General features: G+C 38.1%; 1 protein-coding gene across 1 annotated transcript; it reads left to right on the top strand.

The window, feature by feature from the left end:
* Positions 1-7,240: 7,240 nt before the first annotated feature.
* Positions 7,241-7,929, top strand: LOC143533780 (uncharacterized). Its single transcript, XM_077028451.1, has 2 exons — positions 7,241-7,406; positions 7,484-7,929. The coding sequence occupies exons 1-2, from the start codon at positions 7,241-7,243 to the stop codon at positions 7,927-7,929; spliced, it is 612 nt and encodes a 203-aa protein (XP_076884566.1).
* The last annotated feature ends 18,628 nt before the right edge of the window (positions 7,930-26,557 follow it).

The following is a 26,557-nucleotide window of genomic DNA, read 5'->3' as shown; positions in this document are numbered from 1 at the left end:
GTGTTTTCGACTTTGGAGGGAGTTGGGATGATCATCTGCATCTGGCAGAGTTCTCTTATAACAACAGCTGCCATTCAAGTATTGGTATGCCACCATTCGAGATGTTGTATGGAAGACTTTTGTAGAACTCCTATATGTTGGGGAGAGATTGGTCAAAAAGAGATGGGAAGTTTGGAAGTTGTTCAAGAAACTTCTTCAAAGTTTGATCAGATTAAGGGTAGAATGAAAGCTGCTCAAGATAGACAGAAGTAGTATGCTGATAAGCTGCGATGACCAATCGAGTTTAACGTTAGTGACAACGTGATGCTCAAGGTCTCGCCTTGGAAAGGAATTATTCGTTTTAGGAAGAGAGGAAAGTTGAGTCGGAGGTACATCGGACCGTTCAAGATTTTAGATCGAGTAGGTGAAGTGGCTTACAAGTTAGATTTGCCAGAAGAGTTAGAAGGAATTCACTCAACCTTTCATGTTTCTCATTTGAGAAAATATCTGGCTGATGACATGTCGCACGTGCCATTAATGGACATTGAGGTTGATGAACAGTTGAACTACATTGAGCAACCAATCGAGATAGTTGATCGCAAGGAGAAGCAACTCCGTCACAAGGCTATACCCTTAGTGAAAGTGATACGGAAGCATCGCAAAGGATCGGTCGCTACATGGGAAGCGGAGGAAGAGATGCGCAAGTTTTATCCAGATTTGTTTATGTAATAGTTAGGTTTCAGGGACGAAACCTCTTTAAGGTGGGAAGACTTGTAACATCCCGTTTTCTAGTTACGGCTATTAAGTGAAAGTATGAGTTATTATGAGTCGGGCTAGTGTTGGGTTAAATGGAATGGGGTTATGGACTTGAGTTATGAAGGAAAGAGGAAAAGACCATGGGCTTAAGCCCATGATCCATAATTATATAAACCATTAATCACCCATTTAATTCATTTCACACACATTCCATACACCTCCCAAAACACACACTTAAGCTATCTCTCTCTCTAGCCGAAAGATAGAAGAAGGACCGATTCCGACCTAAGGTAATGATAGTATGATATTGTATGAGCTTAAACCCGCTAGATACAGTCACGAAACGACGAGCCGACACCGTTATACCGTTTAAGTCACGGGATCTAGGTGGATTCGGGTATAAACCTAACCTAAGATGAGCTTATGGATCACCCGAGCTCAGATCGAACGGGGCGAAAAACGGTGAAAAACGAGTCAAAACTCGTTTTTCGGCGAAACCGCGTTTTTCCGGCGACAGCGCCGGAAAGGCGGCGCCGGAAAAGGTGTACGAGGTAAGGATGTCAGGGAATGTTCCTTGACATTCTGACCTAACCCTAATTCGTTAACGGGAAGTTAACGAATTAGAGGTGATTCGTTAGCGGGGAATTTAACGAATTAAAGGTGATTCGCTAGCTGATTCGTCTTTGGGAGCATAACGAACTAGCTATAGTTCATGTTCAATTCGTTAAGGGGAAAGGATGACGAATCACCCTTGATTCGTTATAGCCAGTTCGTTAGAAGATATAACGAATTAGATGGACCGGTTCGCTATGGACTGATTCGTTAAGGAGTCCAGTTCGTTAAAGGGTTCAATTTGTTGATTCGCTATGATAAGCCAATTCGTTATGAAGCAGTAACGAATTAGGAGTTTATTAAATGACAAGAACAGTCCCTGGACTTGGTAAAGAATGCAATAATTACACATTAACCCTTGAACTTTTAAGTTAGTAAATTAATTAATGATTTAAAATCCTAATGGAAAATATGTTAAGACAGTTAATGGAAATAAAATTTTTCCATGCTGACATGGCAGCTCGACCCCAACCAGGGGCTCTGCCCTTTGGACCCTGCCAGGGGTTGCCGCCCCTAGACCCCGCTGCCAGGGGCGCTGCCCCCGGACCCCCGTCCGTTGTGGGTTATAATTAGACTAGAAATGCGATATGCTTAGTGATAGTTCATTGATACGTGTAATTGTTATACAGTTAGTCGTGCACAACTAAATAAGGGAATAACTATTAACGGTGAACGTAATCGAGTTCAGATGAGTTTCTAGCCCCACTTCCTTGTTATGTTTTCGGGTCTGTGTGCATACTCGATGTGATAGTTAATACACTTACCTTAAATAGTAAGTGAATGCCTTGTATTATATATGTATGATGATTGCTTGAAGATGCGTGAACGATCTTCGGATATTGCATGTACCGTCAGGTGGTAGCTAAAGATGTGATTGATATGTATGATGTAGGATAAGATGTATGTATGAATATATATGATGTATGCATAATGTATGTATGATATGTTGATGGTACGTGAACGCTCTTCCGATATTGCTCGTATTGTCAAGAAAAGTATGTAAGAACAGGTATGGTATGAAGGCATGGAAGAAAGGGAGACCGAACCCTAATAATATCCGAGGATGAAGGGAGACCGGACCCTAATAATATCCGAGGATGAAGGGAGACCAGACCCTAATAATATCGGAGGATGAAGGGAGACCGGACACTAATAATATCCGAGGATGAAGGGAGACCAGACCCTAATAATATCCGAGGATGGAGGGTACCGGACCCTAATAATATCCGAGGTATATAGGGTGAAATGCCCTTTATAACGAAAGGTTAGCCATAAATGAGTATGGACTAATGAAGTACAGGTTATGTATGTAATACGTACCTTCGGGCATGTATATGGGTATGTAAAGTAGGTTATGTGATTAACTAGAACTCACTCAGCGTAGCTGACTTTTAGTATGCATGCAGGTTAACAGATTGAGACAGCTGGTTTGAGATGGACACATGGCAGGATTGAAGAGGCTGGCATCTGAAGATTGTCATGATGTTTTGAATGTTATAATGAATGTTATGTTTAAAAAGACAAATTATGGATATTTGTAAAGAATGGTTGATGTTTTTTTATTATTCCGCTAAGTTTTTAATTAACTCTGATATTAGGAACTGCGTTTATGAGTAAATCCAACGTCAAAAGTGAGGCACCGGTAACGGTGCCTTACATTTGCGGGGTGATCAGCTGTAGGGTTTAGTTGGATATGTTAGTTAGTTAAATTTAGGGGGTAGGCACCTTCTTAGAGACTGAGAGGTGATAGGAAGTAAGGTCGTCTCATAGCTTGTACTTGTTAGAATTAGGATCGCGCGAGAGCGGGTTCGGTTCTTGTCGGGTTTGGGTCTGTAAACGATTAATTGATTTAGTTTAAGTTAAACCAAATTGTTCCTCTATCCTTGGTTGCGTAGTATTCATTTCCATCAGGGTCGTCTGTCGGTGAGACCGAGAGGAGAGTCGACATTAGAACACTTTAGCAATTCGTTTCCCGGTTTGTTCTTAAATTCAACTAAGTGTAAGTTAGGGTTTGTCAGTGAGAGCGAGAGGTGATCTAGCTTTCTTGAGTGAGTCTTAGTTGTGTCATCCTTAGATACCGGTGTCGTGATATTATTCAATCCATTTCTTGTTAAACCTTCAATAGGATTCTTTCCTAGGTAGACGTTTTCTCCATTGTTAAGTCTCATTCTTAAAGTTTCGTTAAGTCTTGTAAGTTAAGTCTTTCAATTTAGTTAAAGTAAGTTAGGTTAAGTGTTTAATAATTAAAAATCAATTTAAAAAATATTATTCTTAGGAAGGTCTTTACTAGGGTAAATAATCATACACGTTTTCATGTGTCCTCATGTTCGATACTCGGACTTCCTTAGTTTTATAGTACTTATGATCGGTACACTAGTTGGTTGTGTGTAGTTTTAATAAGAAAATCTGTTTTATAAATTTAAAGCTTAGTTGTGAGTTCCGTAGAAAGAAACATCCTTTAAACACACATCAAGTTTACTTTGAGATCCAATTTACAAACGAGTTATAAATTTGAGATCTCTTTTTGAACCGTTTTTACTTTAAACGGTAAACAAGCATATAACAATACCGACAATTATATATTTCATAAAAAAAAACTACTTAATTTAAAAAAAACGTCATTTCAAAAGAAAATATCAGATCGTATAAGAAAATACATAATCTATATTTGTAATTCATATTAAACAATTTCTTACAAATAAAAGTCTAGAAACTTAACATAATAATATTATAATCTTACTATTATAAATTTATAAACATAATATCTAATATCAAGTCCTCAAACTTCAAAAGGCCGTTCATCTTCTTAATCGCTCAAGTTAACACGCATTACGATCAGGTATGTTCTTCACCAAACTGATGGCTTCGTCTTTGAATGAACTTCACCGATTTTGTTAGTCTCCTCTTATTTTATCATAGCGACATTACTTACCTCTCAATTTTCTGTAAATGAAACCTTTTTATGAACCGATTTCTGTTAATCATACAACCTCCGATTTCAATCAATACTTAAGTTTGTTGTTTCTGTTAAATAATGTTCTTTGGTGAAGAGTAGACATATACATTAATCACCATTATTGACTGCCTATGAAACCTCATTACATATTATACTTTAAAGGATACGTTCATGGTTCACGATAAAGTAGGGCTAAATTAAGAGTTAGCCACATTAATCTATGTGATTATATTAATACATACAAAATCTGATTTTAAAATATTGTTCATAAGTTGGTGTTATTGTGGTTTTTAGTTCGTGTTACCTTCAGTTTTTTTTAAATATGTTTTATTGATTTGTGTATTTCAAGTTCGTGTATATGTTATAACAACTTGTACTCAATGTTTTGATCAACAGATATTTATAATGGATGTACCTGCGGTTATTGTATTTTATGATCCTTCACAAATGCAAATGGTATCTATTACTAATTAGATTCACATTTGATCATTTACTAATTTTATTTTGATCCATAGACATTTCTTTTACAAGTAACGATCATTTTAAATTCAGGTTCTTCCAGCTCAAATATGTCAACACTTATTAGACAATGAACCCGAGGATCGGTTTTTTATATTGTATCATAATAATGACAATGACCAATTTCATACATATTGATTTTGTTAATAATCAATATGTTTTAATGGATGGATGGAATCAGTTTCTTCAGAGAAATGAATTTATATTTGGTGATATTTTTGTTTTAGAACCCGTTAACGATCGTAAATGGAGATTCTTTTGCATCCCTGATCACCCCGAATTCTGATTTAAAGAATTTCGAGGCTTTTGTCAAATTTCCAACTCTAACTTATCTGGTATATATTTTTAATTTCCATTTCAAATTTTCTTACATCCTAATATAATTAGAAATTATTATGTCATAATTGTTGATATTAAATTATTTTGGAGACTAATTTACAATGTTTACTAGCCATTAAGGACTGATCAGGTTATTCGGTACTTTCGAGATTGTGCCGATGAAGTAGTCACGCATATTGTTGCCGTTGATGGAGATGCATGGGATTTACCGATTGTTAATGTGAACAACGGTGCACCAACTTTTGGTCTTGGCGGTGATTGGGTTGAACTTGCTGAACATGTCAATCTTATGGTCAATGAACATATTGTTCTAAGACATATTCATGATCGCACATTCAGACTTTATGTTTTTGACATAAACGGCATTGAACGCATCAACTTTGATCCATTTATGGTCTATTACGGTCCCCTCCCGAGTACAGATATCGATTTTATGCAAATACTTTTGGGAGATGACGAACATGACTGTTTGCTTTTACATGTTTTTTTTGACACATTGCATGTATTAAAAATAATATTATAATCCTATATATATAAATTTTTCAGAACCTGATTAACAAGTGCAAGTTGTAGATGAAAATGTTGAAGACATGGATGAAGATGAATTGGATGATGACCAAAACAACTTTCTAGAAATTATGGTTGCTGATAGATTGGTAAGTTATATCACCTTGTAAAACCTTTAACTTTAATAATATTTATGATGGATCCGGATGCTTATTATCATGATTTATTTTAACACTTTGAACACGTTTATTTTTAGCGTTTGCCCACTCAGTTTGCTCGTGAGAATGGCTTGGATGTTGAAACCCAGTTGGTGCTAATTCATCCCGATGGTATAGAAGTTGCTACATAGATACGGTTGGAGTTAAATCAAGGGGCATACAGGTCGCGTGTCCATGATTGGCTGGTTTTTACTCACCTCAATGGTATTGAGATTGGACGTATGTGTGTTTTCAAGTACCACCGAAACACACATTCTCTTATACTTTTAGAAATTAACTGATTGACATAAGGCCAATCTGTATCATTTTTCATCCATGGGTGTTATGCAGGTTCTTTACCTTCTTATAGATTGCAGATATCTATCTGCATGTGAGGCGGCATAGAGAATTTTTGCTTTTGATGTCCATTATAGATTTCCTTCAATTACTCGCCTTCTGTTTCATTTACCCGGACAACAAACATTTGTGTTTGCAGATGATGATGATGTTAAAGACGTTTTAAACAAGTCGACTGTTGGTTCGTCAAGATCACTGGTTGGATTGAGTGTATTAAAAAATACGATCTTGCACAAACCCTAACGTACGTTGAGTTTCCAAAAAAATTTGTTTGGAAACAAGACGAAAGGGTTTGGGAGCTACGTAAACGAGGTTTTTCTATTGGTCGAAATCATCGTGTTCCGCCAACTTTTAATGAAGCATACTATCTAAGAATTTTGTTAAATAAGGTTAGAGGTCCTAAGTGCTTTCAAGATATTCGTACTGTTGATGGTGAAGGGTGTGCTACGTATAGAGATGCGTGTTATAAAAGAGGCCTTCTAGATGATGACAACGAGTATATATAAGCTATTGAAGAAGCAAGTCATACTGCAAGTGGTTATTATTTACGCAGTTTATTTGCAACCATGTTAATCACATACAGTTTATCTAGGCCGGATGATGTTTGGGAAAAGACTTGGAAGTATTTAATTGGTGGCATTCTATACAAACAACCAAATGAGCAGAAAAATAAAGGTATCAAATGGTTTTCTTTTATATTTTTAAATTGTTAATACATTAACAAATATGTTTAAAAAAATAAGTATTAACAATTTTTTTATTCGATATAGATTTCTTACTTTCAGAGGCGCAACTAAAGAACCTCGCTTTACTTGAAATTCAAAATTTCCTCCTGCGAAATAATTGTAGTCTGCATTGTTTTCCTACCATGCCTTTCCCTGATGATGATTCTATAGCGGCATCAACAAATCGTTTTATGAACGAGGAGCTGGGGTACAATACACAAGTTATGATGGGTGAGTTTGAATGACTTTATAATTCAATAACAGATGAACAACGCAATGTGTATAACTAAATAATGGAAGCAGTTGATGCAAATAATGGCGGTGTTTTCTTTGTTTATGGTTATGGAGGGATGGGAAAAACATTTTTATGGAAGATGTTATCTGCTTCCATAAGACCCAAAGCAAAAATCGTTTTAAATGTTGCCTCAAGCGGTATAGCATCTTTGTTACTTGAGGGAGGTAGAACCGCTCACTCTAGATTTCTATTTCTATAAATCTAACTGAGGATTCTACCTGTTCAATAACAAAAAATCCAGATATTTGCAACTTAATGAAGCAAACTGATCTGATTATCTGGGACGAGGCTCCTATGACACATAAACATGCATTTGAAGCCTTGGATAGGAGTCTAAAAGATGTTTTAAAAGGTGTTAACCGTAACAGTTCTCAACATCCATTTGGGGGGGGAGTTGTTGTTTTTGGGGGTGACTTTCGTCAAATCCTACCGGTAATACAAAATGGATCACATAGTGACATTGTTAATGCTTCACTCAGTTCGTCCCACATTTGGTCCAATTGCAAGGTTCTTAGGTTAACCAAAAACATGAGGTTAACCGTCGGGTGTCACCCATCAGATTTTCAAGAGGCCTACCAGTTTGCAAATTGGTTGTTGGAACTTGGTGAAGGTAAACTTGGTGGTCACAATGATGGTAATTCCATTATTGAAATACAAGATGATCTTTTGATCGGTGATTCATCTTAACCAATTTCTGAACTTATTGATTTTGTATATCCAGCATTATTTGATAATTTTAATGATATTTCATATTTCCAAGAAAGAGCCATACTTGCACCTTTAAACGAGGTTGTCCAAGACATTAATGACAGATTTTTATACTTTCTTTCTAGGAGAAGAAGTTGTATATCCTAATTCTGATAGTATAGATAACTCTGATAGTGTTGGGCCTGGTTTCGATCCAGCATTGCACTCAACGGATTTTCTAAATGGTTTAAAGCTTTCTGGTATACCTAATCATAAATTGGTTTAAAAGTTGGTGTGCCAATAATGTTGCTAAGGAATATTAATCAGAAAAATGGTTTATGCAACGGAACAAGATTACAAGTTATTCAATTGGGGAGGCGTTTTATCGAAGCAAAGGTTATTTTGGGTACTAACATTGGTCATCCAACTTACTTAACTCGTAGTACTCTAACTCCTTCAGATAAGAAATTGCCAATAAAGTTAAAATGAAGAGAGTTTCCTATTACGGTTTGTTTTGCAATGAAAATTAACAAAAGTCAAGGCCAGTCACTAGCAAGAGTTGGAATATATCTTAGACATCCGGTGTTTACACATGGTCATTTATATGTAGCTTTATCCCGAGTGAAGAGTAGAGCCGGTGTTAAAATGCTTATATTAGATAAGGAGGGTAAAGTTACAAATAAAACTACAAATGTGGTTTATAAGGAACTATTTAGTAATATATGAAGTTGTTATTTTTGTTGGACTCGGTCTGCCCAAGAGACATATTAAATTGATGTGGCTAGTACGTTATGATCCAAGTCGGGTCATACCCAATAACAAGCTAGACAAACACCGATAATATTCGTTCATATATGATGTGATCATAACAAATGAATATTAACACTTGAGTTATTTGGAAAGGGGTTTCTAAATAAAATGTACTTGTGTAATAAACAAATCATATGGATGATTTATGTTTTATGAGAGAACATTACATAGTGTTATTTAAGTTGGTTGAATAACAATATGTGAATAATAACAACCAAGCATGTATCTTAACATATAATAAGTTTTATAAGTTATAAGTTATAAACTTATAAATATATATATATATATAAACTTTATAAAAAAAAGGAAAAGGAATAATACTCTTTCAAATGTAATATTATTATATGTTTGAGTGGAGACATGCAATGGTTATTATTGGTGGAGAGAAAGATGCCTTTGAATAAAACCAAGTCTTTCTCTTTCATTCTTTCATAACACACATAATTTCCAAGTAAACTTTTCTCTCTTCCTCTCTTGGGTATTTTCATCCAACATAAGAAAAGAAGAAGAAAATTCAAGTGCAAATCTAGCTAGAAGTGGTGTGTTTTTGAAGTTTGGGGTATGCTAGCTTGAGGAGCTTCCATATTCAAGTTCTTACCTTTCAATCATCATCTCTTTCACCCGGTTTTGTCATATTGAAAGGTAGTAGTAACATGCATGGACTTATAGTGACATGCATGTATTTGATAGTGTGTAATTCGTATTTGGATCCGGGTTTGGGTTTTGCATGTTTAAAATTGGTTTTATACATATCATATTAACAAGATTTAAAACTTTTATATCCGCTGCGTTTTTGGTAAAATAGGGATTTTATCACTTTGATAATCTTGTTAAAACCCAACAATGGCATCAAGAGCCGCTTATACGAATGCATGCTTCATTAGACCCAAAATTTTTCGGGTTTATGTTGGGTTTCACCATTTGGCCGAAACTTTTTGGGTTTTTGGTTACCCCATGGTTTTTCAAGGTTATACTTTACATGCATGTGGTAATCTTGAAAAACCAAGTCATTTGGATGATTGTTTAGTTTGTTTGGACAAAACCCGAAACTTTCGGTTTGCTTAAGCTTTGGCCGAAAGTTTTGAGGCAAAAAGGGGAACCATTTTGGTCTTGTATTATTGCATATTTGGATGTGTAATAGATGTTCATAACCTAGCCATGGCCTTGTGTTTGTTTGAATGATTGTGTTGGTTGTTTGTTCATTCGATTTGGTTGTAATATTTATTTGGGTTTGTAATCTATTTATTCATTCATATGGCTTGTAATAATAAGTAGATTAGATGTATTTCTTTTACTAGAAAAATGTATTAGGATATATTTTGTAAAAGAAGATGCATGGATGGAAGCCCAAATAAAATGATGAAGACCACAACACCGGGAGTAAACACTTGGAGCATATGGATACGGAATCAAGTGGGAGTTCACCGACACAAGTGCATGTTCTTTTGGGTCCCTTAGAAGAGACTTTTTGACACACTTGTCTTCGGTCAACAAGTGTGGTCAATATTAGGAGGCTATGGTTATGAACTTGTGGTTGTGTATATTTTGTGCTTGCATGGTTGATTTACTTATTATTTGCAATATGGTTTGCTTAACAACTTAAAATCAACTAGCATAAAATTGGTTCCTTAGAAATCGTTAGGTAATAAAAATTGGTTTTATTAATAACTAATGATTTCATAATAAAAATGGGTTTTATTAATTGGAACTTTGAAAATGGGTTTTTCAACTAAGTACCATACATTTGAATGTATGCAAATGAAAGGTACAATAAATAGTTTTCCAATCTAGAATTTAGAAAACTAAAATCCCTTTTAAAAACAAGTTAAACACCATCCTTTTATACGACACTTAAGTCACTTGTAGACTTGAAAGTGACTTAGGATCACCTAAGCACTTTTAAGAAAACTTGTGATCTTAAGGTGATTTTACAAGTACTTTTGGCATTAGGATCACCTAACCACTTGTATGAGTAAACTCACACGTGTGTATAAGTAGGACGACTTGATTTGAAACCATGACTATAGGATCACCTTAACATGGCGTTCAAAGGTGTTGATGGGATTTAACATACCAACTAAACATATGATGTTTAACCGATCCCATAAAACTAGAAGTTGCAAAGGGTTGCAATTGTCACACGTTGACTACCTTGTTAATTCGAATAGTAGGATAAAGGTCACCTAACTACTATTTGAATGAAACGTTGGGTTCTAGATTTTAATCAATAATTGTTTTGGAGACATTTAAAGGGTATTAAAGATTAAAATTTTATTAATATCGAAAATACTAATTTGAACTTTGTTAAAATTCTTTTAGATGGCCGCAAACAACGCACCGAACGCAATTATCCCACACGTGCATAATCTATCACTAAGATCCATTCTGGATAAGGATTGTCTAAACTTTAACAACTTCATGGATTGGTATCGAAACTTGAGAATTGTTCTCAAGCAAGAAAAGAAGTCTTATATTTTAGACGATCCTATTCCCGATGAACCTGATGTCAATAACTTGGATGCCTATGCGGATTGGTTAAAATACACTGAGGATTCGGTGCAAGTTTCTTGCCTCATGTTGGGAACAATGATTCCCGAGATCCAAAAGGATTTCGAGAATCATGGGGCGTATGACATGATAACCCAACTTAAGGAAATGTTCCTTACTCAAGCTCGGGTTGATCGATTCGAAATGGTTCGAGCGCTTCATGCATGTCATATGGAAGAAACCCAATCTGTTTCATCTTATGTACTTAAGATGAAGAGCCACATTGATCGGCTTGAACGGCTTAACTGTCCCGTCTCAAAAGAGTTAGCCACGGATTTAATCCTAAATGGCTTAATTAAATGGTTTGAGACATTCGTCATGAACTACAACATGAATGGATGGGACAAAAGCATTGGTGAGCTTCAGGCAATGCTTAAGACAGCCGAGGCCGGCATGGGTAAAAAGTTTTTACCCGTTCTTGCGATCAATGAGGGTGGCTCAAAGAAAAGGCATCACCCGGAACCAAAAGCAAAGGTTGCCGTTGGTAAGGGGCAAGTCAAGAAGGGGTTCAAGGGAAAGGCAAAGGCGGAACCAAAGCCAAAGAAGCTAAAGGTTAGCGCTGAGGATCCGTGCTTTGGTTGTGGTGAGATAGGTCATTGGATGAGAAACTGTCCGACCTATCTCAAGGAGTTGAAAGCTAAGAGGGATGCGGGGCAAACCTCAGGTACAACTTTCATGATTCACATTGATCTTAATATTATTTCTTCTAACACATGGGTATTGGATACCGGATGTGGAACTCACATATGCAATTCATTGCAGGGTTCAAAAGAAGAAATGAGGTGAAGAAAGGAGATATAAGTCTCTTCATGGGCAATGGAGCAAAGGTTGACGTCCAAGCCCGAGGAGATTATGTTTTAAAGCTTCCAAATGGTTTGGAAATTGTTTTGAAAAACAATTTATATTCCCCTAGTTTGACTAGGAATATTATCTCTGTTTCTGTATTAAGACAATCTGGTTATGACTTTAAGTTTGTTGATAATGGTATTTATGTTTTCATGGATAATGTCTTTTATTTTAAAGCGATGCCGTTTTATGGCATTTATGAATTAATTTATGCTGACTCATACATTGATAACTCGTTGTACCAAGCTAACACCAAAAGACTCAAAATGGATTTGAGTAATACTTTTCTTTGGCATTGTCTTCTTGGTCACATAAACAAGAATCGTATTCATACACTTCGAAAGAATGGTCTTTTGAAATCAAATGTTGATTCATTTGATGAGTGTGAATCTTGTTTATTGGGAAAGATGACCAAAGAACCCTTTAATGGAACAAATGAAAGGGCGAAAGACTTATTAGGTATCATACATTAGGATGTATGTGGACCTTTTAGGACAATGACAAGAAATGGTGAAAGATACTTCATTACCTTTACCAACGATTATAGTCGCTATGAGTATGTGTTCTTGTTAAGACACAAAAATGAGGCCTTTGAAATGTTCAAAGTCTTCCAAAATGAAGTACAAAATCAACTCAACAAAACAATCAAAGTACTACGTTCCGATAGAGGAGGTGAATACCTCAATGATGCGTTTCTAGAACATCTTAGGAGTTGTGGGATTGTCTTACAACTTACTCCACCTGGATCACCACAACATAATGGTGTGTCCGAAAGGAGGAATCGAACTTTATTGGACATGGTTCGATCCATGATAGCTAGATGCTCATTACCTCTATCATTTTGGGGTTTCGCTGTGATCTCTGCTGCCCGTTGTTTAAATATGGCACCAACCAAGAAAGTGGATAGGACACCTTTTGAAATATGGCATCGAAAGGCTCCAAAATTTTCATATTTAAAGGTATGGGGTTGTGAGGCTTATGTTAAGATCTACACCCCTGACAAACTTGAATGTCGATCCACTAAGTGTATATTTGTAGGATATCCCATGGATTCGATGGGATATTATTTCTACAATCCAAGCAAGCATAAAGTGTTTATAGCTCGAAAGGCTAAGTTCTTGGAAAGAAGGTTCCTTATGGAAGGAACTGATAGAACTGTAGAACTCGAAGAGGATCGAGAACTACAAGCCGATACATGTTTGGTTGACACTAGCAATCAACAAGAGGTTGTTGAGGATGATCAAATGGTTGATCAAAACATATAAAACATTCGCAAATCTGGTAGAGTTAGCACCCCACCTGAGAGATATGGATTTTTCATGGATGGATGCTACGTGGTTGATTCGGATGAACCCACCACATACCGAGATGCAATGTCGCAATCTAATTGTGACAAATGGCTAGAAGCCATGAATGTTGAGATGCAATCCATGCATGACAATCAAGTATGGGACTTGGTTGCTCCACCTCTAAATTCCAAGCTGGTTGGAAGTAAGTGGGTTTCAAGAAGAAAACTGATATGCATGGAAACTTGGATGCTTGTAAAGCTAGACTTGCAGCAAAGGGTTTCACTCAAACTCAAGGGGTTGATTATGATGAAACTTTCTCACCCGTGGCGATGCTAAAGTCTATAAGGATATTGTTTGCCATAGCCGCATATTATGACTATGAGATATGGCAAATGGATGTCAAAACTGCTTTTCTAAATGGGCATCTTAATGAAGATGTTTATATGGTTCAGCCTGAAGGTTTTGTCGATCCACAACATCCTAACAAAGTATGCAAGTTGAAGAAATCAATCTATGGATTGAAACAAGCATCCAGAAGTTGGAATCACCATTTTGATGATGAAGTTAAGAAATTTGGATTCATCAAAAACGCTGATGAAGCTTGTGTGTATAAGAAAGCTAGTGGGAGCATCATAACCTTTCTGGTATTATATGTCGATGACATATTACTGTTTGGAAATGACAATCCAACCTTGGAAGGTGTAAAAGCCTGGCTTGGAAGCTGTTTTTCCATTAAGGATCTTGGTGAAGCCGCCTATATTCTGGGAATAAGGATCTATAGGGATAGATCAAGGCGGTTGATAGGTTTAAATCAAAGTGCATACATTGACAAGATCTTGAAAAGGTTCAAGATGGAAAACTCTAAGAAAGGTTTGGTACCTATTCAAAGAGGAACGATGTTGAGTGCTTCTCAATGTCCAAGCTCAAAGGATGAGCAAGACAAAATGAGTGGTATCCCATATGCATCTGCTATAGGATCCATCATGTATGCCATGATTTGCACTAGACTGGATGTGTCATGCGCCTTGAGCATGACAAATCGATACCAACAAAATCCGGGAACTAGCCATTGGATGGCTGTTAAGAGCATATTGAAATACCTTAGAAGGACTAAGGATATGTTTCTAATATATGGCTCTGGTGAGGAGGAACTCGTTGTAAAGGGTTACACTGATACGAGTTTCCAAACTGATCGAGATGATTCTCGATCACAATCGGGATACGTTTTCATTCTCAATGGTGGTGCTGTCTCATGGAAGAGTGCAAAACAAGACGTGGTAGCTTTATCCACCACTGAATCTGAATACATCGCCGCCTCCCTGGCAGCTCAAGAAGCTGCATGGATTAGAAAGTTCATTGCCGATCTAGGAGTGGTTCGTACCATTCAGGACCCTCTAGAGATCTTTTGTGACAACGAGGGTGCGATTTCTCAAATCAAGGAACCCCGCGCACATCAAAAGACTAGGCACATTGAGCGGAGATTCAAATACATAAGGGATGAAGTTTAAAAGGGAAAGATATGTATTCGCAAAGTTCACACTGATCAAAACATTGCGGACCCACTCACGAAACTCCTTGAAAGGCCGAAGCATGAGAGTCATACTTGCGCCTTAGGACTTCGATATTCTAGTGATTGGATTTGATCAAAATTTGTATTTGGATATTGGAACAATTTTATTTTAACTCATTCATATGGTTTTGGTTATGGTCATGTTCTTGAGTTATGTTCCATTTTAGTATGTTTAAATCCGTGAATAATTTGAATTATTCTAAACGTCCGTAGTCGTTCATATTTGTGGGAACAAATGTGAAAGTAAGACTATTATGAACTTGGATTGGTAGATATTCATGAGGTATGAATATAGCAAAGGGTTGCTGCCAAGGTTCATAGATATTTATGGGATAAATATTGGACTGACCCGCTCTCAATTTTACTGCATGGAATCCTTGGGATTTGTGATCATAAGTAAATTTGAGTAAAGGCGAACTTCATAGTATCCTCCGACCTGAGATACATATTGGGTCTTGATATTCATCGACTATTATGCTTTGACTTAGTTATTCGCTGCTCTGAAATATGTCAGTACATATGGCTAAGCTCAAGTATAGTACAAGGTGATAGTGAGAGACGTATGTAGTCAATATGGGATTTGTCTCTCTTATTCGTTGAGAGTTAAATGTCTAAGGCCTGACAAGTTAAATCAACAGAGAATGATCACTCTGTGTCTCTGGATTTAACATGACATTTGTGGCAAAAGGATAAATGATAGTTTCACCTAAATCATTTTCAAGTATGGGACTTGAAAGGGATGATGTTATTGAATGGCACTTCGTCATACGTATTAGGGGTAGTAAACCGTAGTTAGGCGGTATTTGCTACTTGCATCACTCTTCTATGTATCTTGTGCAAGTGGGAGATTGTTGGACTCGTCTGCCCAAGAGACATATTAAATTGATGTGGCTAGTACGTTATGATCCAAGTCGGGTCATACCCAATAACAAGCTAGACAAACACCGATAATATTCGTTCATATATGATGTGATCATAACAAATGAATATTAACACTTGAGTTATTTGGAAAGGGGTTTCTAAATAAATGTACTTGTGTAATAAACAAATCATATGGATGATTTATGTTTTATGAGAGAACATTACATAGTGTTATTTAAGTTGAATGAATAACAATATGTGAATAATAATAACCAAGCATGTATCTTAACATATAATAAGTTTTATAAGTTATAAGTTATAAACTTATAAATATATATATATATATATATATATATATATATATATATATATATATATATATAAAACTTTATAAAAAAAGGAAAAGGAATAATACTCTTTCAAATGTAATATTATTATATGTTTGAGTGGAGACATGCAATGGTTATTATTGGTGGAGAGAAAGATGCCTTTGAATAAAACCAAGTCTTTCTCTTTCATTCTTTCATAACACACATAATTTCCAAGTAAACTTTTCTCTCTTCCTCTCTTGGGTATTTTCATCCAACATAAGAAAAGAAGAAGAAAATTTCAAGTGCAAATCCTAGCTAGAAGTGGTGTGTTGTTGAAGCTTGGGGTATGCTAGCTTGAGGAGCTTCCATATTCAAGTTCTTACCTTTCAATCATCATCTATTTCACCCGGTTTTGTCATATTGAAAGGTAGTAGTAACATGCATGGACTTATAGTGACATGCATGTATTTGATAGTGTGTAATTCGTATTTGGATCCGGGTTTGGGTTTTGCATGTTTAAAATTGGTTTTATACATATCATATTAACAAGATTTAAAACTTTTATATCCGCTGCGTTTTTGGTAAAATAGGGATTTTATCACTTTGATAATCTTGTTAAAACCCAACAATTTTTAATCTAACGAACGATTGTAAAGTGCATTTTATTTTGGTTTGAAAGTTATGTTTAATAAAGTTTTAATTTTGTTACCGACGTTATTAACAATTGTATATTCTCTTATCATCGCCATATGTACGTATGAATTTTTTTTCCACTTTCATATTATCGGTTGATGTTATAAAATTTAATTGTTTCCACCCAAGGCGCCCATGGGTCAATGACCTAGTTATACACATAAACCGCTTGCTTTGATTGATTGAATTAGATTTGATTGATTGTTGCTTGTTTGGCTCTTTACTTGGTGTTTAGAGATTGTTTGCGGGGTGATCAACCTTAGGGTTTAGGTGGGTTTGTTAATTAGTTAAATTCAGAGGGTAGGCACCTTCTTAGGGACCGAGAGGTGATAGGAAGTAAGGTCGTCTCATAGCTTGTAATTTTTAGGATTAGGATCGCGCGAGAGTGGGTTCGGTTCTTGTCGGGTTTGAGTTTGTGAGCGATTAGTTGATCTAGTTTAAGTTAAACCAAATTGTTCCTCTATCCTTGGTTGCGTAGTATTTATTTCCATTAGGGTCGTGTGTCGGTGAGACCGAGAGGAGAGTCGACATTAGAACACTTTAGCAATTCGTTTCCCGGTTTGTTCTTAAAATCAACTAAGTGTATGTTAGGGTTCGTCAGTGAGACCGAGAGGTGATCTAGCTTTCTTGAGTGAAGCTTAGTTGTGTCATCCTTAGATACCGGTGTCGTGAGATTATTCAATCCATTAGCTTGTTAAACCTTCAATAGGATTCTTACCTAGGTAGACGTTTTCTCCATTGTTAAGTCTCATTCTTAATGTTTCGTTAAGTCTTTTTATTTAGTTAAAGTAAGTTAGATCAAGTAGTTTAATAATTAAAAATCGATTTAAAATATATTATTCTTAGGAAGGTCTTTTCTAGGGTTAGTAATCATAGACGTTTTCACGTGTCCTCGTGTTCGATACTCGGACTTCCTTAGTTCTATAGTACTCACGATTAGTACACTTGCCGGTTGTGTGTAGTTTTATTAAGAAAATCCGTTTTATAAATTTAAAGCTTAGTTGTGAAGTCCGTAGAAAGAAACATCCTTTAAACACACATCAAGTTTTTGGCGCTGTTGCCGGGGACACGGTTAGAGGCGTATTGAGAACGACTCGAGTTTGGACTTACCTTGTTTGCTACTTGTTTTGTTTTTCTTTTTCTTTGTTTAAATAGTTTAGCTAATTTTAGTTTCTTTTGTTTATCTTAATAGTTGTATGCGACGTACTCGATCACTAGGACCGCCTGAATCTGAGGGATGTTCCGAACTAGAGAGAGAGTTGCGTGAGAGGCGTCGTGCTAGACCGTCTTCCAGTTCTTCTACGTCCGTCGGTAATACATCCTCTTCTCCTACTATTTCGGAATCCATCATTAGGGATAGGATTATGAGCGACGCAGTTCCACCACCGAGGAGGACAGTTGCAGACCGGGCCCGCCCGGTCGATGCGGGCGCGAGATCCAGCATTGCTCCACCAGCCATCGCAGTTCTGACAAATTGGCGGATTCCATCGAACATTCTGAACACCATCTCTCATTCATCTAATTTCACGGGTTGCCCCACAAAAACCCGCATTCTCATCTCACTCGCATTACACGTATTTGCGACACTTTTCATTTGCCGGCGTATCCGAAGACGCCATCAAACTCCGCGTTTTTCCGTTCTCACTCGTTGATCATGCGAGTCTGTGGCTTGAGTCCCTCCCACAGGGATCCATTGCTACTTGGGCCGCCATCCAAACCTAGTTTCTTGAGAAATACGATCCTCCGGCTAAGGCCACTCGTTTGCGTAACCAGATTCATTCTTTCCAGATGGAGGACACCGAGAACTTCTACAAGGCGTGGGGGAGATTCAAAAATTTAATCGCTTTACGTCCAAACCATTGGCCTGCAAGACTGGGCAGTTGTTGAGAAGTTCTATAACAGAGTGACATACGCGACTCAGAGTATGCTCGACACGGCTGCGAGAGGAAAATTATTGATGACGAAGGATACGGATGAGTGCATTTCTTTGTTTAACGGGATAGCCATGAGTGGATACCAGCGACCACCAGCTAAGAGTACCAAGACCATCGATTCCCTATCACGCGGCATGCATCCGGTCGACACGAGCACCGCACTTGCGGCATAGGTTGAGGCGTTGGCAAAGATTGTGAAGGACTTGCAGGTGAAGAGTAAGTTGTGTGAGATCTGTAGAGGGTGGCATGATACCGTTTAGTGCCCCGTATGTTTCCAGGAGGAGGCTGTTGACTTTGTTAGTAATCCTAACTGAAATCAAAAGTCTTTCAATTCTTATAATTCAGGGTGGAGAGGCAATCAAAATTCTAACTGGAGAAACGGAAATCAGTCCGGCTTCCAGCAGCGTCAAAGTCTATTCCAGGATTCCAGTGAGGAAGCGAGTAGTGGGGAAAAGAAGCCCATGTTAGAAGAGATGATGGCACATCAGACACATATGCTATCGCAACTTATGACTCGAGAGGACTCCCATCACAAAGAGACTCAAGAGAAATTTCGGGAGCACGAGTCATTCATGAGAAATCAGGGAGCGTCAATTCAAAATCTAGAGTGGCATATGGGAGAGATAGCAAGTCGTCTGAATGAGAGGTCGCCAAGAACAATTCCAAGTAATACCGGACAAAATCCAAGGGCGTTCGCGAAGGCTGTGACGACGAGAAGCGGTGCAGGGGCACGTAGCAAGCTCATGAGTCAGGAGGCGATCAGAGGAATCATTGAGGAGCCTGCAGTAGATGTAGAGGAGCAGGTACACAAGGAGATTCAGTTGGAGTCTCCACCGGCCAAGGTGCATCAAAGGCGCGGCCCAGGAAGTACAACACAGGCTGAGAACCAACAGTTGCCCAGCACACTAGTGAGAGTCTACAAACCTAGACTTCCATATCCTGTGAGACTCCGCAGGGATAGAGACGAGGAGAAGAACTCCAAATTTCTTGATCTTTTGAAGCAGCTTCATCTTAAAATTCCTTTCCTTGAGGCACTCACGCAAATGCCCAAATATGCAAAGTTCCTTAAGTATATTATGTCGAATAAAGAGAAGTTAGCTGAAGTCTCTTCCATCCATTTAAGTGCTGGTTTCTCTACAGTCTTTATAGAGAAAGTTATCAAAGAAGATGTCCGATCTTGGGAGTTTCACGATTCCCTTCATCTTGAGTGATGATACGGTAGTTTATTCACTGGCAGATCTTGGTGCCAGTATTAATCACATGCCGTATTTCGTGTATCGCAAGTTGGGTCAAGGTGAACCACGCCCTACCCGGATGAGTATCTAACTTGCTGATTGTTCTGTGAAATACCCCTGAGGGGTGGTCGAGAAAATGCTTGTTCGTGTCGACAAGTTCATCTTCCCGGTGGACTTTGTCATCTTGTACATGAACGATGATGATAGTGTCCCACTTATCTTGGGCCGACCATTCCTTGCCACTGCAGGGTCGTTGATCGACGTCTGCGAGGGTAAGTTGATTTTGAGAATAGGGGATGAGAACGTCATCTTTGACGTTCGACAGTCATTGAAACACCCCAAGTCTGTTGATGACTCCTTATACTTCATCGATACCATCATGGAACATGTTGGGGAGTTTTTCATCGAAATCTGTGGAGGATCTGCCTCCGACACCCAGATTCTCGATAGGGAGATTCCAGAGATTAAAATGGTTGCCATGACCGATCAGTCCTTGGATGACGACACCGAGTCACAGAGCCCTGAATCTGGCATGTCTTCTGAGATCGTACGAGACGATCCTATGGACCGACCTTATGTCGAGAGTCCTCCTTCTTCCTTAGAGCTTAAGGATTTGCCTGCCCATCTTTAGTATGCGTTTTTAGATGAAGAGAGGAAGATGCCGATTATTATTGCATCTGCTTTAACGGAGGTCGAGAAGGAGAAATTGTTGAGGGTGATACGAGAGCACAAAGAGGCGATTGCATGGAAGATTATCGACATTAAGGGTATCAACCCTTCGTTTTGCACTCATAAAATCATCAAGGAGGATAATTTCTTAACTGTCGTTCAGCCGCAATGACGGCTTAATCTGGAAATGCAAGAGGTTGTGAAGAAGGAGATCATTAAACTCCTTGATGTGGGGATCATTTTCCCCATTTCTGATAGTGCTTGGGTAAGTCCAGTCTAAGTGGTTCCTAAAAAGGGTGGCATGATTGTCGTCACCAGTGAGAGGAACGGGCTTATTCCCACTAGGACTGTGACTGGATGGAGAGTCTTCATCGACTATCGCAGACTGAATAATGCCACCAGGAAGGACCACTTTCCTTTACCCTTCCTTGATCAGATGTTTGAGCGTTTGGCAGGTCAGCAATACTATTGCTTCTTAGATGGTTTCTCCGGATACTTTCAGGTTCCCGTAGCTCCCGATGACCTGGAGAAATCAACTTTTACCTGTCTTTACAGAACGTTTGCCTATAAACGTATGTCGTTCGGACTGTGTAACGCTCCGACCACATTCCAGAGATGTATGGTGGCCATTTTCCATGATATAATCGAGGACTCCATAGAGGTGTTCATGGACGATTTGGGAGTTCCTTCGATCATTGTTTTTCTAATCTTAAGAGGATGATGTCCCGCTGTGTTGACACTAACCTAGTATTTAACTGGTAGAAGTGTCATTTCATGGTTCGCGAGGTCATTGTTTTGGGGAATCGGATTTCTAGTGCGGGGATAGAGGTTGATTGAGCAAAGGTCGAGACCATTTCTAATCTTCCCCCGCCCACTTCTGTGAGATCCATTCGTAGTTTTCTAGGTCTTGCCAGGTTTTACCGCCGGTTTATCAAAGATTTTTCTAAGATCGCGAGACCCATGAACAAACTTCTGGAGAAAGACGCTCCATTTGTCTTCTCTGAACAGTGTATCGAGGCGTTTGATCTTCTAAAATACAAACTCATTAATGCCCCAATCATGATTGCTCCCGACTGGTCTTTGTCATTCGAATTGATGTGCGACGCGAGCGATTATGCCGTTGGAGCCGTGCTTGGACAACGGAAGGAGAAACACTTCCACCCGATATACTATGCGAGCCGGACCTTGAATACCGCTCAGGAGAATTACACCACCACCGAGGAAGAGTTGTTAGCTGTGGTGTTTGCATTCGATAAATTTAGGTCTTATCTAGTTTTGTCCAAGAAGATTGTGTACACGGACCATGCTTCTATTCGATATCTCTACAGCAAGCAGGATGGTAAGTCTCGTCTTATCCGATGGATCTTATTGCTTCAAGAGTTTGATATTGAGATCCGTGATAAAAAGGGGGCCGAGAATGTGGCGGCCGATCATCTTTCGCGTCTAGAGGGAGTAGAGTTAGGAGATTCGGGGTTCAGGATTGACAATCATTTTCCGACAGAGAGTCTCATGTTTGTTACGGCACAGGAGGAAGGTTTCCCATGGTTTGCTGACTTCGCGAACTATCTCGCTGACGAGTACCTCCCGAAGATGCCTTACCAGCAAAAGAAGAAATTCTTTGCTGACATTAAGTTTTACCTATGAAACGACACGTATCTTTTCCGCATCGGTGCTGATCAGCTGATTAGGAGGTGTGTTGATGTCAAGGAGGGATGGAAGATTCTGAGCCATTTTCATGTGGTACCGACAGGAGGTCACCAAGGTGTGAGTTCGACGGTGAAGAAAGTCTTTGATTCTGGTATTTACTGGCCTTCTATCTTTAAGGACGCACATGCGTTTGTTAGGAGTTGTGATCGTTGCCAGCGTGTCTGCAACATTTCATCACAAAACAAAATGCCCCAAAATGCTATTCAAGTTTGTGAGGTTTCGGATGTGTTTGGCATTGATTTCATGGGACCGTTTCGATCTTCGCGTGGGAACAAGTACATACTCGTGGGCGTCGATTACGTGTCAAAGTTGGTTGAGACCAAGGCTTTACCCACGAATGATGCCCGAGTGGTAATCCATTTTATTAAGAATCTCTTTGCTTGTTTTGGTGTCCCGAAAGCCTTGATCAGTGATCGAGGTACTCACTTCTGCAATTTGCAGATGGATAAGGCGTTGCAGCACTATGGGGTCACCCATTGGCTTGCGACCGCCTACCACCCACAGACTAGTGGGCAGGTGGAAGTGAGTAATCGAGGGAATCAAACGTATTCTTGAGAAAACGGTTGGTTCAAATCGTCGAGATTGATCCGACAAATTAGATGACGCTTTCTAGGCCTTCCGTACAGCCTACAAGACTCCGACTGGTTCCACACCATTTCAGATGATTTATGGGAATGCCTGTCATCTTCCCGTTGAGTTGGAGCACCGTGCTTTATGGGCCCTTCAGAGGGTTAATCTTGATTTATCCACCGCAGAGGGCACTCACTTCCACCAGTTTCATGAGTTAGAGGAGCTCTGGGATCACGCATATGCTAAGTCGTTTAAGTATAAGGAGCGGACTAAGTAACTGCATGATAGAAAGTTGAATGGTAATAAGCAGTTCAAGTGTGAGGATAAGGTTTTATTGTATAACTCCCGGTTGAGGTTATTCCCAGGAAAGTTGAAATCCCGATGGTCGGGACCGTTCACGGTCACTGAGGTATTCCCGTATGGCACTATTGAGATACAAGATCATAGCGGGAAGTTTAAGGTGAACGGTCATACGCTGAAGCATTACATAGGCGAGCCGATAGCTGATCAGACAGTCGAGGTGTTCTACCTTGACACATTCACCGAGGCGTAGACGTATTGGATGTATCACTCGGGAGACACCCTGAGTTATAGAGTGTGTACTATGATTTTCTTTAATATCTGTTTTATTTATTTTATTTATGTTAGTTAAAAAATAAAAATTAATAAAAATCAAAAAAAATAAAAAATATAAAAACATGTTTATTTCTTATGTTTTGGCTTTCTGTTTTGTAAGCCGCTACATGCGAGCGAGTTTGAGTTATTGCAAGTATTATTATGCTCATGGTAGCTCTGATGGCGTTTTGAAACTGGTTCTCCTGAGGTTGCGGCCATGAATGAAATGCTATACGGTTGCTCGATTATTACACAACTGATGAAGATTCTGCATTTAAACCAGGCGAGTAACCCGTTCTCTATTTTACTTTTTGCTATTTTAAGTTTTAATTTTATTTTATTTCTTTTCCTTGTTCTCATCGAGGACGATTTCATTCTAAGTGTGGGGATGGGAATTTATTTTACTTAGTTGTAGAAAAAAAAATAAAAGAAAAAAAATAATAAAAAAAATAAAAATTATTTTGTTCTTTCGCTGAAAATTATGTCGGCTACTCAAGTTTGAGGGACATATACTTGTATATGTTTGGTCCCGTTTTCTACCTATAGATGTACGGGATAACCATTCACCCAAAAGCTGAAAGTGACTGGGGCGATTGAATATAAAAAAAAAAATTTAAAGAAAAATGTCCCTTGAAAATTGATTTTCTTATACGTTAAGCAGGAAATGATATTATTATCGTTGTGTTAACGAACTTTCAGAACTTTTGAAATATATAATATAATAATAAAAGAAGATATGGTTTTCATATCTGATTTGGGATGTGTCGGTAGGCCCAACTAGCTTTGATAGTCCGCTTTAGCAATTTTTATACATATAATAACTTGAAAACAACGGTGAAACCGAATTTCTTTGCTTAGGGAGGATTACCACAATCTGAAAACTTAGGGAGGATACACTCAAACTAGCACACCACCACATGTCCATCTTTTTACGAGCTTAGAAATAGTTATATATTTTAGGGTGATGTAAAAGATTAAAAAAGAGAAAAAAAAAAGAAGTATGTTTTGAAAGTTATGTGTATTATCAAAAGTTGTTCAAGAAAAGCAAATGCTTGTGAAGAAAGTTATGTATTGTAAAATGCCAAAGAAGCATTCTTTTAAGTTAGTAAAAGACGCCAAAGATGCACATACTAGACGAGACTTAGAGTTTACGTGTTACCAAGGGGATAGTGACTCTAAGGATACACTATTTGGGCTCGAAGGTTCTTAGTCAATAAATATCAAATTAGGAATTTATAGGACAAAGTCCAATAATATTTATGAATAGCTCGTACGACCTCCATATGACCATTCATCCATCCAAATTTCACTGAGTGCATCTAATTAATACCATCAACGAGTCCTTGGCTTATGGTGATTTGTCGAACCAGTTTGCTTCGACTCTAGTTTTTCTAGCTCTCTTTGTATGGGATGGGGTAGGGGTAGCCTTAATTTTTGGACTTAAAACGTTTAATGCAAAAGGGGGGTTTGATTGGCTGGTGGCTGGATTTAAGTGGACAACAATATCGGCAATCGCGATCAATATGTCGAGCTGTTTCTTGTGCTTTGATAATGATAAATAATCTGGGAGTTTGTTGTTTTTCACTTGGTTATGATCCTGTGTAGATTTTTTTTTCAATGACGGAAAAGTCTTAAGTGTGGGGATGTTTGATGTGTTGTAAAACACACTTACTTTCCGTACCTTTTTACCATGTTTTAAGTGCTTAATAGTATAATAAATAAGAGTTATGGCTTGTTTTTGCATGATCTTACAAAGATTGATAATTGACTATAGGTTATGAGTTTTAAGGGAGAAAAGTTTCAAGTGTGAAGACTCTGGGGACCTTTTTGATCAATTTTGAAGACTACAACTCAAGGCCCTACCCAAGCCCACAAGATCCAAGCCTTTCATGCATAATATATTAAGTTAATTAAAAAAAATAAACCCCTAACAACCCCTAATTCTGCCGATCGTAATTCAACAGCCACCAAGGAAGAAAAAAGAAGAGTTTGGAGCTTGTGGCGGCTAAGAGGAAGGAGAAGAAGACTAAGGGAATTTGGGACAGCAGCTAGCATCATTCATCATCGTTTATTTCAGCCCCAATTGGTTGAAAACACTCCATAAACTTTGTGCTCTTGTTCAAGGTTCATAACTTTGTGATTTGATCTTTAAACATGAATTGTATTGCAATTGAATTGAAGATTGAGTTGTTATTGATCTTGATAGATTGTTGAATGATTATTATGATGTTTATGTTGATTAATATGGTGTTTACTTTGATGTATACCTTCTGTCCAAAAATCATGTTAGGCTAAACTTATTAGTTCTACCTGGTTTGATGAATATTGTTAGGTTTTAGTAAGTAATATGGAATGTTTGATCATCATGACTTGATTTGTTAATGAAAGTTTGGTTTAATATTGAATTAGGTTGTGTTTAGTGGCTGTAATTTGATTAATTATACTCATAAACCCTTTGCTTTGATTGATTGAATTAGTATTGATTGATTGTTGCTTGTTTGAGATTGTTTGCGGGGTGATCAACCGTAGGGTTTAGTTTGGTATGTTAATTAGTTAAATTCAGCAGGTAGGCACCTTCTTAGAGACCGAGAGGTGATAGGAAGTAAGGTCGTCTCATAGCTTGTACTTGTTAGAATTAGGATCGCGCGAGAGCGGGTTCGGTTCTTGTCGGGTTTGGGTCTGTGAACGATTAATTGATTTAGTTTAAGTTAAAACAAATTGTTCCTCTATCCTTGGTTGCGTAGTATTCGTTTCCATCAGGGTCGTGTGTCGGTGAGACCGAGAGGAGAGTCGACATTAGAACACTTTAGCAATTCGTTTCCCGGTTTGTTCTTAAAATCAACTAAGTGTAAGTTAGGGTTTGTCAGTGAGAGCGAGAGGTGATCTAGCTTTCTTGAGTGAATCTTAGTTGTGTCATCCTTAGATACCGGTGTCGTGAGATTATTGAATCCATTTCTTGTTAAACCTTCAA

Source organism: Bidens hawaiensis, unplaced genomic scaffold, assembly GCF_021521415.1.
Source record: "Bidens hawaiensis isolate Kalapana, Puna unplaced genomic scaffold, B.hawaiensis_p1.1 tig00009904_1, whole genome shotgun sequence".
NCBI lineage: Eukaryota > Viridiplantae > Streptophyta > Magnoliopsida > Asterales > Asteraceae > Bidens > Bidens hawaiensis.
The sequence above is the reverse complement of the archived record's forward strand: the minus strand, read 5'-3'. Positions and strand labels throughout refer to the sequence as shown.

Coding starts and splice junctions, on each gene's coding strand:
- LOC143533780 (XM_077028451.1), top strand. CDS start 7,241: ATGGAAGCAGTTGATGCAAATAATGGCGGTGTTTTCTTTGTTTATGGT. Junction 7,407..7,483: donor ATCTTTGTTACTTGAGGGAG/GTAGAACCGCTC, acceptor CAAAAAATCCAG/ATATTTGCAACTTAATGAAG.